Genomic DNA, 12,060 nt, shown 5'->3' on the forward strand with positions numbered 1-12,060 from the left:
ATATGTTAAAAAATGATAATTTTATTATACTGTCTGGGATTTCACCCCACACAGCTGATTCTAAAAGCATTATAACAATGACGGTGTTAACTGTGGGTCTGTTTATCCCATTAGAGTCAGAATTTTGTACTGTAAGGAGTTGGTTTTACCAGCAGGATTTTCTGTTACCTAACCAGAATTCTGTATTTTTGCGTGAATTCTATGCAGGGCAGCAACTGAAAATACGTATTCCCAGTGCGATCTATTTCGGTGTTTTAACAGGGCTTGCATTAGCGTGTGTGATAGCTTGAATTTTCTTTCTTCGCCAAAGCTGCTTAAACAATACAATGACAGATTTCTGCTTTTATTCTTCGTTAACGTCATTCTTCATCCTCTCTGCCCCACATCAGGGAGGAAGTGTTGTGAGTTTGCTATTTTAATGAAGAGAAATGAGGCATCTATCAACCAGGATTTATACTGGAGAGCACATCAATTCAGTTGCCTTGAGCTTGCTGAGTTTGCATATCCAGGGCCAAGCAGCGCTCTCAATTACTCCCGTGCAACCCCATTAACTTCAGGAGGTTGTGCAATTCAAAAGTGGCTTCGCAGAACGCGGGGCGATATTAGGGGGGAAAAAGGCTATCTGTTAGAGAAGACAAGCTCCAAAATATTGTTTTTGGTTATCTAAAAGGAGATGTGCGTGCAGTCATAATAACACTTTTGAAAGGTTAGGGTAGTCATTGTATAGTAATTTCATTGAGTGTTTCTTTGTAGATGTGCCTAACAGAACAGACAGCCTCCAAAAAATCACTGCAGTGAGGGGGAAAACACTTCCAGCCCTGGAAACATATTGTAAATCATATGTCTTTAGTAGACTGTATCCTGTAATTACTGTTAACCGTAGGTTGTTTCTTCCTCTTTCTCTCTCTAGGAGCTATGCCGTCAGCGCATGGCAGTGAAAACATCTGATCGCCCGGAGCCCCTGCATGCTTCTCGAATAAATAGCGTTTCCTCACAATTTAGCGATGGGCCCATTCCCAGCCCCTCGGCCCGGAGCAGCACGTCGTCCTGGTGCGAGGAGCCAGTCCAGTCCAACATGGACATCTCCACCGGTCACATGATCTTGGTAAGGCATTTTTGTCTTCACGGCACAAGAAATTTTGTCAGAATTTAAGGTACCTGCTCAGCTTTTGGAAAGAGATAACTTTTAAAGAAAGGGAAGCTGTCTTTTCACAGGTAAAAAATATTCCTGAGCTTCGTTGGTAACCTTAGCTTTGTATAATTAAAACTAAAGGGATTTTTATTTCCATTTCTTTTTCATTATATTGGTTTTTTCCTCTCTGGAGAACATTCTTTTATCTTGGACATACGAATTGTTTGCATGCTTGCTTTAAAAAAGATAAGCCCTGTGTTGTTCTTTTGTCCTATTAATTTATGTTTACCTCAGCTTGAACAACTGAAGAAAACTGCTAAATTTCTGATCAGCTTGCTGTTTTTTCTCATGTACCTTCGGTGTGCGGAGGTATCTGAGCTGAGAAGGCAACAGAATATTAGTGATATGGAGCAATTTGTTTTCCATTATCCTTAGAAAAGGGATCTGAATTTTGAGCCTTGCCTGAATTTTGTTGTCCTTGGCTGAATTTCTTCCAAGCTGGATCTCTTCTATGTTTGAAATGATCCAAATATATTCTGTTGATGGGAGTCTGCATTGGAAAACTTGGGTTACTTCCAAACACGACTTGGCGACCAGTATCAGTGTAGAAGATGGACACGTGAATATCTGTGTGTATGTCAGAGTCAGAGTCCAGTGGTTGGGACTGGCTGCAGCTTGTTTCTGTCTCTCTCTGTTAGCGTCCTGCTGGGAGAGCTGTAGAGTAATCCCCCATTTTTTGTGCCTTATTTTCCTCCTTCTTTAAATATTTACTGTCTTTGTAGCGTGCATCGAAATTAGCTGAGAAGTTAGGTGAGGGTGAAGATGATGAGTCAGGTGTTATTTTGCTTTCTATATTTGATTTCTGCTATGTATTCGTATGGTTGATCTAAAGTAAGCACCCTTTCCAGTTGGTAGTGTTGTCGTGCTTTTGGAAACTTCCCTGTTGGTTTATTTACGCACCGCTGAGAAGACTCACCAGTGAGGTCTCTCAGAAGAAAACTTCTCTCCACCATGCCATACTTTTGGGTCATAATTTTTCAACTTCTTTCTCTCTTTTTCTGGGCTGATATTGGAAAGTACTATCTTCTCAGATATTTTTCAACTTCTTATAAGTCACCCCACGTAATGGAGAAAGGAATGAAGGCAGGCAAAACCCAAAGAGCTCATTTGACCTCAGCCAAGTTACTGACCTCCTTCAGCCTTCATCAGGTCAGCTATAAAACTGAGCAAAAGCAGGGCAGGATTGTAAACCAGATGCTTCATTGGAGTTTTTCATCCTAAGTAAATGCTTCTTCCCCTGCCCCTGCCAATTCCCCCCCAAAAAGGAGTTAATTAAGTATTATGTTAAAATCTTGTATACAAGTGCAGTTTGGAAGGGTTGCTCCCATGACAGAAAATCATTTGTTACAGTTTTTACTGTCCCACTTTTGCCTAACCAGAATTAAAATTCATGTGATTTCCTTTCATAGTTAACTAAAATGCTTTGGGGAAAAAAGAAGGTCTCCAATTGCCCAACCTCAAAATAAGTACAAATTCTTGTCGTAAGGTTCTAAGGCAATATATTTGTATGGAAATAAGAGCAAAATTTCCTATGTAGATGGAAATATGCATTTAACATTTCCAAACAGTTTCAACCACTTTAAATTGAGCAAAATTGTTTTCAGTTGTATTATTGGGAAAAATAAAAAAATCACCAAATCAAGCTTAAAGGAGAGAAAGTTGCATATGGGAACCACTTATTCTGGCTCTGGGAATTTCTGCAAAATTGCAAGAAAGAATTGTCTTCATATGGCAATAAATAAACTTTAAAAAACAGTCAGATTGGTCAAGATCACTGTTAACGGTGTTCAGTGTCCATAATTCAGTCAATCCTGTTTAACCCTGGATGAACTCATACATATGTTAGCTATCTAACAGCATATGTTATATCTTAGATGGTGAGGGTTCAAAGAAGGGTAAAAGAAATGCTATAGTGTCTTGAGAGTACCAACCACACAGAGAGAGTAAAAATAGTTGATTTGTTTAGTCTAAACTGAACAAACAAAAATCAGGGATTCAGGGGAGTCTGCTTATGTGCTTTGAAATACAGGATGGGGAAAAATTGTTCTTAATGGACGCAGATGATACAATTAGGAAGAAAATATGGGTTCGAATCGAAAGGACGCATTTAGCTTGGATATCAGGGCAAGCCTAATAGGAGGGTCAGGCAGGCAGTGGGATGTTTACTTAAGGGAAGTAGTTAAACCGTAAATTCAAGATTTGCTGCAGGCGAAGCTAGGTTAGGTTTACATGGGAAGATCAGCATCGCTCAGCTACAGCACTGAAGCAGATGATTGGACTTGGTCAGAAATGCTCGTGTTTTGTGTCACTGTGGGTCACACTGAAACCAGAGAGCTGACCCAATTTATGTTTTGCTCAAAAATAAATGCACATACCTGTAATACCTTATTTGCCTGAATTTCTCTCCCTCTGGAGATGCTGTGGCTTGTTGGACTTCAGCAATAGAAGAGGCTCGCCAGAGGTGAGCTTTCCCTCCCCTTGCCCTGCAGCTACCAGTGGAGGAGAGCGAGGGGCTACTTCGCAACTTTTATACCATTCAATACAAGAAGTTTTCTATTTCTCCCCATTTCCTGCTACCACAATCCTCTTATCTTTTAAATTTTGTAGATATTTTCTGTGAAAAAAATCTCAGTGCCTAAAAAAGCAATGAGAAATATTAGCAAGGGGCCTAGTAACAATCACAAATGCCATCTGCTTTGCAGGGTAAATGCACTTACCGGTCTGTAAATGTGTTTTTCAGCTCCACAGTGTGCAGCGAAGTAGCAGTTAGCTGAGCTAGGGCTCCTCAGTCTTTATTGTTCGTAGGTGCCAGGACCTCCCCAGAGAAAATAAAACAGTGGATTACTGTGTAAAGTGGCAGCAGGAAATATTTTATTTTGATTTATAAACAGAATAAATCTTTAATGAAAGTTGCTTAGAAGAAATGTGTCTGTGACTGCTGAATGACTCCATGTAATCTTGCTCAGAGGTATGTTGGTCAGAAACATTTCTGTAAAGCTGTTTAATTTGCTGGAAAATGCTAGCAGGTCATACCTGAAGTGATATCCAAGCCACCTCAGCTTTGGCTTTATTGGAGCTTGTGGTTGGCCACAGGTACGCTTTTCTTGGAGGATGTGCTACTTGTGGTTAGCCCATCATTTATAGTACTCGAGGTCTGGAGAAACCAGGAATCTTCCAAGGCCATGTGGCTGTGGGGCAGTCTCCTCACTTAGACTGAAACCAGAATTTCAAAGAGAAAAATCTTGCATTTCTGCCACTTTCTGTAGAGCAAAGACAGTGTCTCTGCACTGCTGACAGTAGCATGAGGTAGTTTGTACTGTTGGCAGGAGGAAGCAGGGAGGACTCCGGAGGCCCAGAAGGACAGCGATAACAACATTCAGAGCTTTTTTTCCTTTTTCACGTTCTTTTTCCTCACGTTTATAGCAGGAGGATGGCCCATATGGCACTTTCTGATTCTGTCTTTCTAAAAGATCCAAGCACTTTGGAAAGTGTAATTAGAGGAGCATGTTTTATGCAGTTGTGTTTGTGGCGCTGACTGGCTGGTTTCAGCATGAGCAACAACAAAGAAGTGCCCTCATTTCAGTCACCGTTGGCTTTGCAAGAAAACAAGTGGTTTTTGGAAGGTCACAGCAAGGAAAAGATAGGAACTCAGAAATAGATTTCCATCCATCCCCTTTATTCACATATGTACATCTATATTTCAAGCGCCAAGAGAAGTCCTAATAAAGTGCAACACTTCCCTTTTCAGTCCAGCAAGAAAACCAGGGGGGGGTTGAAGGTGTCCAGGAGAGATTTAGTCTCCCTGACTTGGACTCCTACCTTATACCTGCATTTTAGGCACTTAATGAAGTGGTGTTATTGACTTGAGTCCATAAATTCCCCTTCTAGCTGGTGAAGTGGGTGGGTGGCTATGAAGGTCTCCAGAGAGTTAGGCAGAGAGTGGACTTCTCTTGGGAGGCCTCCTGTTGTGCCTGCACCATCCCATTGATGTCTGCAGTTTAGATGAAAGAGTCTTTTTTGTTCGTGCTGAAGCACAAGTTCATCACGTGAGTTAGGTAGATTGGATCCCACATCTGCTTCGTATGTTACCACGCTTGTTTGGTTAAAATAATTATAATCTTTTATGAGTTTTTAAATGAAGAACAGTACTGCAAGAAGGGGGTGTATGCTTTTGATGATAACATTTTGAGGTTGTTACCTGAATACCGTATAGGAGAGGGAATTTGCAGAAGCAGAAGTGATTTTCCGTGTTTTGGGGTATTTTCCTTGTAAAGACAGACATGCAAAATTTGGAGCATTATACATAAATCAGAATTTCAGGAAGTGTGAATTTACAAAAGGTCCTCTTCAGTACTTGTTTAAGCTGGAAGTCTGAGGAGTCTTCTCCCTGAGGGTATGAAACTGCTATATGTATTGGAAATAATAATAGTCTGTGATAGTTTGTGCGTACTGTACTTTTCAGAAGGAGAAGAAAGTTTCATAAGTGGGCTGAACGAGGCAGTGGGAGCAAATGAACTAGAGACTGAAATCTAGGGCCTCGCATCTAGGAGGTGTAAGTCCGCATGATCCCCTTGTCTTTGGCAATATGCCTGCAAAACCAAAAGGACTTTCCCCATAGAGAAGTGAAGGATGGCCTTATATGAGAACTTTATGTCAAAAGAAAGTTCTGGGATAGGTTGTGTCCCAGAAGGTGACACAACCTGAACTGGGGGACATGGGACGGAGACCTGCTGCTGGGAAACCAGTCAAACCCAAGACGTTGAATTTTGCATCCACTTCAGTTTTGATGCTCAGTCAATGGCAGGATTGTTGTGCGACTGAGAAGGGTAACAAGGAAGGAATAGTTTCCACGGTTGAACCTGGGTTTTTTTGATAACATTGGTATCCTGTAGTCTCTGCATAGTAACTTTTTGATGGTTTGTAAGCAATTTTCCCTCACTCTTATTTTTTAAAATAAACTCTGTTTGAAATGAACTCTATGGAGTAGCTGCTATAGATTTTCTTCTAATTGAATATGGAAGAGTGTAGAACTGAGTGACAGAAGACACATTGCAACAAGAAAAAATATTTGTTAAATCCTGCACCACATTTTGCTGAAATTCCTTGATTTTATTCTTAAAGCTGCAATAAAAGCAGGAGCAAAAGGCATCTAAACACACTTGTCTAGATAGAGAGAAACTCCAGCATGTGAGGACCGATACTGTGCTAGATGCAGGTGTACTTTCCACCTTGAGCTTAATCCATATACACACAAAACACTTCCTGAGCGAAGGAGCGTGATGCACGGTGTGTGAGTGCAGTGCACTGCCCGGGGACACATGCCACAGAAGAGATTAATGCTAGCAGGGACAAAGGTGAGGAGTGCAGGTACAGAAAACACGGTCTTTGTCACAATTATGGTGTGTTTGATTATTTAGTGGGTTTTAAAATTTTTTTCTTTGTCCACCATTTCCTTCTACCACCATTAATTTCTCTTTAGTTCTTTATGAATTTCAAGATTATAAATACTCTGTTTAAAAAAGGCTTACAACTGAGAAAACAAAGAAAAAAAACCTCCTTCACATGGGAAGGGAAACAAGTCAGTGACAAAGTTTAGCTAAAAGCATAAACTCCTTACACATGTGCTAAGTGGATCTAAATCCCAACTTATCTTTCAGCTGCGCCAGTATAAATCGTTGTAGGAGTCTCATGAAATGTAAGTCCCAAGGCGGCTTTGGCCCTAAAGGCCATTTCATCATGAACAGTCAGATGAGAGGAGTCACAAGGGAAAAGGCTGTTGTGTATTACATTACTCAGTGACAAGATAGCCAATATCCCAAAAAGACATAAATACTGTGGATGGGAAAATCTTTACCCCTCTCTCCCTGAGTTGTCATGCTTTTAGGGACAGGTGGAGCTGGTTGCCTCATGAAAGATCTTCTGCTGATGAAATGGCATTTCTCCCTTCATTTTAGGTTTTTTTTCCTCCCTAAATGTTTAAGTTATTTTGAAATATTTGCCTCTGTTTGTTTAAAGCCAGGACTTGAGATATAGGAACAAAGAAAAGCTGCAAAGAAAAGTGCAAAAAATCTCATTGCATATGAAAACAGATATACTAATAGAGCCATAAATCTAATAAATGTATGTATGTACTACATAGATTTCATCAATAAAACTCAGAAAAAATATTCATGAACAAGTTACCCTTTGATTCTTCCATTTTTATTTGTTTCATGTTCAGTTGCCTCCCTTTTTCTATATTAATCTTGTTATGGGCCTTAGGAAATAACGACAATTACAGAGTCAGTATTAAATCAAGAAAAACATTCCTCTTGAACACGGTATGAAACTAATTTCAAAATCTTTTTTTTTTTCCTAAGTTCTTCCCTGTCGGTTGTTTTCTCCAAATGCATTCATGATTAGAAATAACTTGCCAAATTTCCGTGATGACATCTTGGTCCGTCATTTGACTGTGAGGTGTTTATTCCAGCTTTGTTTAAGCTCCTTTGGTTGAACACTTTTAGCCACCTTATATCATTCCCTAAGGCTTTTAGTAGGAAGATGAAGAAAACATTTCTATTAATATTCTAGAGCACTAATTTTAAAAGTGTTACATTGGGAGAAATATTTGACACAAAACTAGCTTATGCAACTATGTGCACAAAATAAAAAGAAAGGATCATTGCCATGGCTGAAACAAAACTTGGTGGCTATCTTAGCTTTTTTTCTGTTTCTCCCAGCTTTTTTCCATTTCTAGAGAACATCCAGGAAATGTCAAGGCAAGATAAGTACCGGTTGTAGCAAGTAGCAAGAGATGCTAGGAGGTCATTTAATGAAAAAGATCTGGGTTTTGATACTTCAGATTGAAGACAAGGGATGTTACTGGGTCCTCAGCTGCTTCTGAGAGTCTCATTAGTGGCAGAAACCAGAGATGAACTCTTGTCCAGGAGGCTACTGGTCTCGTCTTTTGGCTCCAAACGCATCCTCAGTAATGAAGTGCTCTTCTCCGTGTTTGTCCTATTGTGCGTGCTCACATCACGCATTAAGCTGTTGATAATTCATTGTAGCAGATGTAGCAGTTAATCATATTTTGGATCTAACAGGTGGAAATGCCTATTTAGAAGGAGAAGGGCACTAGAAAGAGGGTGGTTCAGAAGGACTTCTCAGGCAAGAGGCCAAGATGATAATACATGTTACAACGTCTCTCTCAGCTGGCGGCAGAGTTCAGACAGGGGAAGGAGGTGAGCTTTGACTGACTGTGGGATAAAGAAATGGCTCACGCAGGCTGCAAGACATGATGCACCGCTAAGATCAAATGACGTCTGGTAAATGGGACTACAACTTCAGAGCTTCTGAAAATACGTAACAGTCCAGGATGAAACTGGGACTTGCTTCATGGTACTTACAAAGAAGGGACATCATACTGGCACTGTGTTTTTGCACTGTTACACCAGTTGCCGTTTAAGATACCCAGGAGAACTCCAGCGGTATTTTGGAGAGCTCCTTCTCTTCACGAGGGCTATGTCAGCAGAAGTTATTGGAAGTGCTCTGGTTAAGATGCTACTGGCAATGGAGGCAGCTTAATCCCTCCATGGATTCAACAAAGTCTGTTTATTCTCATCTTCAGGGCAAGATAAAAAAATTTATACTTTGCTTTCTGCAACTCTTTCTGGGATTAGGCCTTAACTTGGCAGTGTTTTGTGAGTAAGGTATCAGAATTTGGGTGGTATTTGGAAAATTTAATGTGTAGGACACAGACAAAATGCTCCTGTGACGATCACATTTTACATACGCACCCACGACACAGCTGTGGAAACATTTTTAAATAAGGAGATAAACATTAAAATAATCTCTGAAGTTCGCTTGTGGATGACATAGTATTTGCTGTTCCATAAAGGAGGACTATGTTACTTTTTGGTCAAAACCAGATAAAGTCTACTACCCTCAAATATTCCACCCCCACATCCCCCATGTCTTTGTAAAAGACATACTTTTGCTACGAATTTCTGTCTTTTATATAACTCTTCCTTTGTTTCAGACTAGAGTAACATCTTTTCGTTTTTTCTAGCTGGTAGCTCTCCCTCAGTGCTGTCGTGTCTCCCTCATCCTCTTGTCCTAAACTCGTGTGCTAATGCGGCTTTACGTTGCCCAGCTGGCCAAGAAAACCCTATTCATAGCTGGGGAGAATTATGAGTTGCCTCATTTCTGGCTGCTTGCTGTACCATTGCATTGAACCAAGAATAGAAGGGAGGGGCGACAAACTGCTCACAAGCATCACCTCCTTCAAGCATGACCTGTTACTGCTCTGGGATTATGCTCTGCCCTTTTCTTTTTGGAGTGACTATGAGGGCTGGCATCCAGGTCCTAAAACGTTTCTGTCCTCAGTCTGGTTAGTAGTAAATCCATTAATGTCCGTTGAAGATGGTTGGTTTCTGGATTTGATGTGTCTTCAAAAAATATTTCTCAGACTACGTATCACAACTGCGTTATTTTTAAGATGAATTATGTGAAGGTTTGCCTCCTTCTGACCAGGCTGTTTGTACTATCTAAAATATTCCCGTGAACATCCAGTAACCCTACTGCACATAGCAACCAAGCTCTAGTAGCTGTCAGTGTAGTAAGTTGAAGCGCGTTTCTGTACTTCTTTTATTAAATGTGCACATGCAACACATTTCTTTAAAGAAAATAAACAAAAAATGACAATGTCTCCTTATTGGGTACATTATATTTATACTCCAAGCATTGAAGAGAGTCTGGTAATTATAAAGTTGTTTAAGCATTTTTGTTTTAAAATTAAAAAGGTACTGAACTTGAGAAAACAAATACAGTCAGTTATTTAGTACTGACTAGTTCTTACATTCTTTTCATATTTAATTTAAATGGACTTTAGCTGGTTGCAAAAAAAAATACTAAAGGACTAGCAATGCACACCATGATTTGCGTTCTTGCTGTCATCCAAATTCACAGAAAGAAGGAAACATATTAAAGAAATTTGATAAGACCAGGTGGTCTGAGTGAATAATTTCCTTTTCATTAACATATTCCCCTTATTAACTCTGTAATTAATTGTACATAGCTAAGGAAAGCTATGGAAATTGCATTTTGAGATGTATCAAAGCTGACTTTATGCTTCAGACTTCCATGCAATTTACTATTAATGAAGCAAGAGATGGAGGCCCCAAATCTATAATTATTACTTACTATTTGAATGACAAGCAAAGAATTTTATCAGCACAGTTTCAAATGAAAGGGGATTAGCAGCTAATGTTGAAATTGTTAATCTTTCTTATTAAAATAATTTTGACGAGAGTGTTTAGCCTGAAAGAGGTTTCTGGAACATCATTTACCATTAAAACAGCTATTTTCTGAAGCTCAGTATGAATTTGTCTAAGTTTGACAGCAGGGTGCAAATATTTTTTAAATGAATGAATATTTTATGGGAGCTAAGGCTGTTCATGTGTGAGCTGATGCCGAGCTGCTTGCTGTGTGCATATTCCTGGAATGTGTAGCAGGATAGTAGTTCAATATCCATCTTACCAAAGTGAAGATGTCTACTGAGATAACAAAAACTACTGAGAAAAAAAGCTACAGCAGAAAAGTCTGAGAACTGAAATTGCACCCAAGGCTGTATCTGCACACGACTGATTAGCAGGTGGGAGCCGGGTCAGAATTGGGCCCTAGATCTTGGTGATATTTTTATGCCACAGAAAAAGCCTGTAACTATGTTTGGTAGCAATGTTACTTTGTGTTTAGACAGGCCTTCTTGCCCCTTTAAATGGTGGTGTATTTTCAGTTTTCATATATTTTTATTAACATCATGTACCTTGAGATGAGTATTCAGTGGTGGGTGCTTTATACCCACATGTATGCTTGTGTACAAATACCACATACAGCAACGGTATCCTCATATAAGTATAGATAAATATTTGTGAGCAGACATATAATATACACGTCTTTTAAGTGTTAATGAAAAACTACTTGGCATTTTAAATTTTAAAACTTTTCCTTGCAATATTTGCAATTTTCATCTCTTACAGGAGTGTACAAATGAAGCTGACAAGGCTGTTTTCGCTCCTCAGGATGAGGAAATTGCGAATATATAGTGACATAAATGGTGAAAAGCAAAGCAGTGATAAATTACAAAATTTAATTTGCTGTGGTCTCAGCCACATAGGTACTGGAGGAGATGTATGTTAAAGAACACTTAATTTGCCCGTGTACCGTTATAGAAAAAAGCTAATGTAAGAGATGTGACATGTCTTTGCCAGTGACAAATCTTACCAGCAGAATCATTTCTGCTATATCTAGAGATCATTTAAATGCTTTGATAAAGACATAGTTTGAATGAGTAGATGGACTTTGTATAAAGATACTGTCAACACAACAAACCCCCATGTACCTGCTCTACCATGAGATTACTCCAAGCTTTACCTCTTTGTGGACCTGTGGAAACTTCATTGGGTTCACTCAGAAAACTACAGGTTACAGAACTGACCTTGTATCTGTAGTCCTACAAATGTTCCTTTGCAACAGTCTTGCAGACAGAGTGATATTGTAGCAGAAAATGCCATAGACTGTATGTTTGCTTCATTCATTCTGTAAGAGTAACAACCGACGTAGAACACAACAGTAAGAGACAGTCGCCACGCCAGTGTGGTAGGCTGGTGTAGTTAAGAGGTGGAATTTGTCAAGGATGAAACTAATGCAGAATCCAAAACTAAAGCTTTTCTAAATGCAGGAATATTTCTGATGCAGATTTTACCTACTGCTTTAGTAGGAAGGCGCCCAGAAGAGTTGGTTTGATTAACCACAGCAACCACACAGAAGCAGGAACGTAAAATCCCTAAGGCAGTACTGGCTCATAGCAGGACGGATGTCCTGCTGCTGCT

At 39.7% G+C, this 12,060-nt stretch overlaps 1 protein-coding gene across 2 annotated transcripts in view; it reads left to right on the forward strand.

The window, feature by feature from the left end:
* Nucleotides 1–12,060, forward strand: part of PTPRN2 (protein tyrosine phosphatase receptor type N2) — a 690,377-nt gene that overhangs the window by 600,798 nt on the left and 77,519 nt on the right. For both annotated transcript variants that reach the window (XM_076331912.1, XM_076331913.1), the window contains one exon: nucleotides 911–1,105. In XM_076331912.1, the coding sequence (XP_076188027.1) occupies nucleotides 911–1,105 (195 nt within the window). The remainder of the gene's footprint in view (nucleotides 1–910; nucleotides 1,106–12,060) is intronic.

Source organism: Aptenodytes patagonicus, chromosome 2, assembly GCF_965638725.1.
Source record: "Aptenodytes patagonicus chromosome 2, bAptPat1.pri.cur, whole genome shotgun sequence".
In the NCBI taxonomy this organism is placed as follows: Eukaryota; Metazoa; Chordata; class Aves; order Sphenisciformes; family Spheniscidae; genus Aptenodytes; species Aptenodytes patagonicus.